At 37.7% G+C, this 3099-nt stretch overlaps 1 protein-coding gene across 1 annotated transcript; it reads left to right on the top strand.

Annotated features, from left to right (window-relative positions):
- Positions 1-453: 453 nt before the first annotated feature.
- Positions 454-2584, top strand: BNAC08G02750D (uncharacterized protein At4g06744). Its single transcript, XM_013859632.3, has 2 exons — positions 454-1490; positions 1916-2584. The coding sequence occupies exons 1-2, from the start codon at positions 622-624 to the stop codon at positions 2490-2492; spliced, it is 1446 nt and encodes a 481-aa protein (XP_013715086.1). The 5' UTR covers positions 454-621; the 3' UTR covers positions 2493-2584.
- The last annotated feature ends 515 nt before the right edge of the window (positions 2585-3099 follow it).

Raw genomic sequence — 3099 nt, 5'->3', positions numbered from 1 at the left:
TTCAACAACTTTGGTTCAGTCAGACCTAAGATATGTGATTTTCTTTGGTGAAGAAGTAAAATTTAAAATAATTACTTGTGTAAGTATTTAATGTTTTAATATTCAGACATCCAGACAAAGAGAGATAAGTATTTAATGTTTTAAATGAAGCTATTGTTTTAACTTTTAAATAGAAAAAGGATATACTGTTCAGACATGTTTAATCATCTACACAGTAACACAGACATGTACTTTATGCATGTAAAAACATGAGGTTTTTTTTACCTTCTCAATCATCAACTGAAGTTTCGTACCTTCAGATATTGGATGTTGAAAATGGGCTTAATCCTTTTTGAAGGCTTAAAAATTAAAATGTCTGGACGGAATTGTTAATGGCCCAATCTGACATACCGACCTAATCAATTCCAACCTAAAGATATTATTTAGCCAAAAATACAACCATACACATGAAAATAGTTACATTATCTTTCATTTTATTTAATTCAGTGATTACCTCCAAAAATATGTCCATTGACTTCTCAAATTCTTACGAGTCTTCCCATTCTCTATGCTTCAAAAATCTCTCTATATATGTAGTCCCATGCTTATCCTAAATACTCACCTCATCATTTCTTCAAACCAATGGCTTCACTTTCTTCGCTTCTTCTTCTCCTTCTTTCACTTTCACTTTCACTTGTCCATTTCACTCTATCTATCGGAGACACCCACATCACCGAGAGAAAATCCTTAGAAATCATCATTGGAGGCGGTGGAAATCCACCGCCGTCACCTTCACCAGAACCGGAACCTGAACCGGAAGATTGCCCTCCTCCACCACCTCCTCCTCAATGCCCTCCTCCACCACAACTTCCACCGCCCAAACCGCCCAAACCGCCGCATCCACCGCAACAAAGGCCGCCAAAGCCGCCGGGGCAGCCACCGTTGCCGCTACTTGGCTTTGAGAGCCCACTACTAGAGAAAGTCTTTCCAGTCCTCCAAGCTTTCAAGAAACTAGTGACACACGATCCAATGCATATTCTTAAGACTTGGAACGGCCCCGACATTTGCAACAAATACCTCGGACTTGAATGCGCAATCTTCCCGAACACAACTGATAAGGCACTCGCGAGCATCCAGTTTAATGGTTATAACTTCGGTGGCAAGAAACTCGTGTTACATAACTTCCTCGACAAGCTAAATACAGTCACGATCTTTCACGCAAACTCCAACAACTTCTTGGGCTCTGTTCCTGAAGTCACCAACTTAAAATACTTATTCGAGCTCGACCTAAGCCACAACAAACTCACAGGAGACTTCCCAGCTTCTGTCTTGAAAGCCAAAAATCTCACGTTTCTTGATCTCAGGTTCAATACTTTCTCAGGCTGTGTTCCTCCTCAGGTCTTTAATCTTGATCTCGACGTCTTGTTCATCAACAACAACAATCTTGTTCAGAAGCTTCCATCCAATCTTGGCTCCATCACTGCTCTTTATCTCACATTCGCCAACAACAGGTTAGCTTTCAGATTTAAGTTTTTAAGTTTTTAAGTTTCTTTTATTTGGTAAATAATCCAGTTGAGTTAATTAGTGGGAAAATGATTTAGATAACACCAAAAAAAATTACGATAAATATCACATAAATAACATTAGTTAAAAAGTAAAATGAATAATTATTTCAAACTCTTGAACTTTGACTCTAAAAAATATCTGTAAAATACTAAATATAAACCCTGATCAATAAATCTAAACTCATATTTAATTTTTTTTATAATTTAACTAATGTAATATATTTTATTGTTTTCTTTGGATATTTTTATTAATTGTTGTACCGGTTAATTTCAAGATTGTTTTTGTGTCCCTACTTACAGCTACTAATAGTCTGTGTTTTGGTAAGTAGCTAAATTATTTATTTTTATCTTTTTTTGGTGATGTGACTTAGGTTCACGGGTCCAATTCCAGCCAGCATAGGCAACATCAAGTTCCTACAAGAAGTCCTTTTCTTGAATAACACTCTAACCGGGTGCTTACCATACCAAATTGGAAAGTTAAACCGAGCCACTGTTTTCGATGTTGGATTTAACCAGCTAACCGGTCTAATACCATACTCTTTCGGTTGTTTAGCCAAGATAGAACAACTCAATTTAGCCAGAAACAAATTCTATGGAACAATACCAGAGATTGTATGCGAGCTTTCTTCTCTTAAAAACCTTTCTCTATCCTATAATTACTTCACTCAGGCCGGTCCAAAATGTAGAGAACTCATCAAGAGAAGCATTCTCGACGCTCGTATGAACTGTATAATTGGTCTTCCAAACCAGAAAACGGCACAGGAATGTGCTACCTTCTTCATGCATAGACAGACTTGTCCTGATCCCAAGTCTATGTATCTGGTCCCATGTGGTAAGAATCCAAACGGCGTTAAACTGGATCAAGAACGATTGGAAGTGAAAGAAGCTCAAGCTTCTTCTCCGGTGTCTTACGGGGTACTTAACCCGGACGGGGTTCGGAACCGATAACCTTTTCTATATCATGTTATATATGCTTATAATATATGGTTTGATGTATTTGTGGTTTCCAAGTACAAATGAATAAATGCATTGGTTGTGAAGTTACGGATCCATCCCCTAAACATATATGTATCTTTCATCGTTGTTTAGTCCATTTTCATTTCTGTGAATACCACGTTAAACGTTCCTCTATTTTACAACATTTTAAGCATCTTCTGCTTTTGTAGTAAATTTTCTTCTTTTAGTGTATTGGATTCTCATTCTTATGAACCATGCAGTACCTCCGTTAACTTATCCACACTCCATATATATAAACACTTTCAGTACTACCAATCAGTTTTATATCTAAGAATTGAGGTCCATTATTATACCTTTGTTTTTTTGTTTCCAACATGTAGAATCTAGACAAAATTCTAATTTTCTATCACTTTTTGAATAAAGAAGCAGCAATGCATGGTGACAAGTTGGCCCACTATTCTCAATATGTAACTGGAGAAAAGAAAAGACAAAGATGATGCATCAACTCCCCGCTCCCTTCTCTCTCCTCCGCTCCCTAGATCTAAACGCAACATAGCTCGGGTCCGGCATCTGGACGGCGCGTGTGCGCGCGTTCCGG

This window comes from Brassica napus, chromosome C8 (assembly GCF_020379485.1).
Source record: "Brassica napus cultivar Da-Ae chromosome C8, Da-Ae, whole genome shotgun sequence".
NCBI lineage: Eukaryota > Viridiplantae > Streptophyta > Magnoliopsida > Brassicales > Brassicaceae > Brassica > Brassica napus.
The sequence above is the reverse complement of the archived record's forward strand: the minus strand, read 5'-3'. Positions and strand labels throughout refer to the sequence as shown.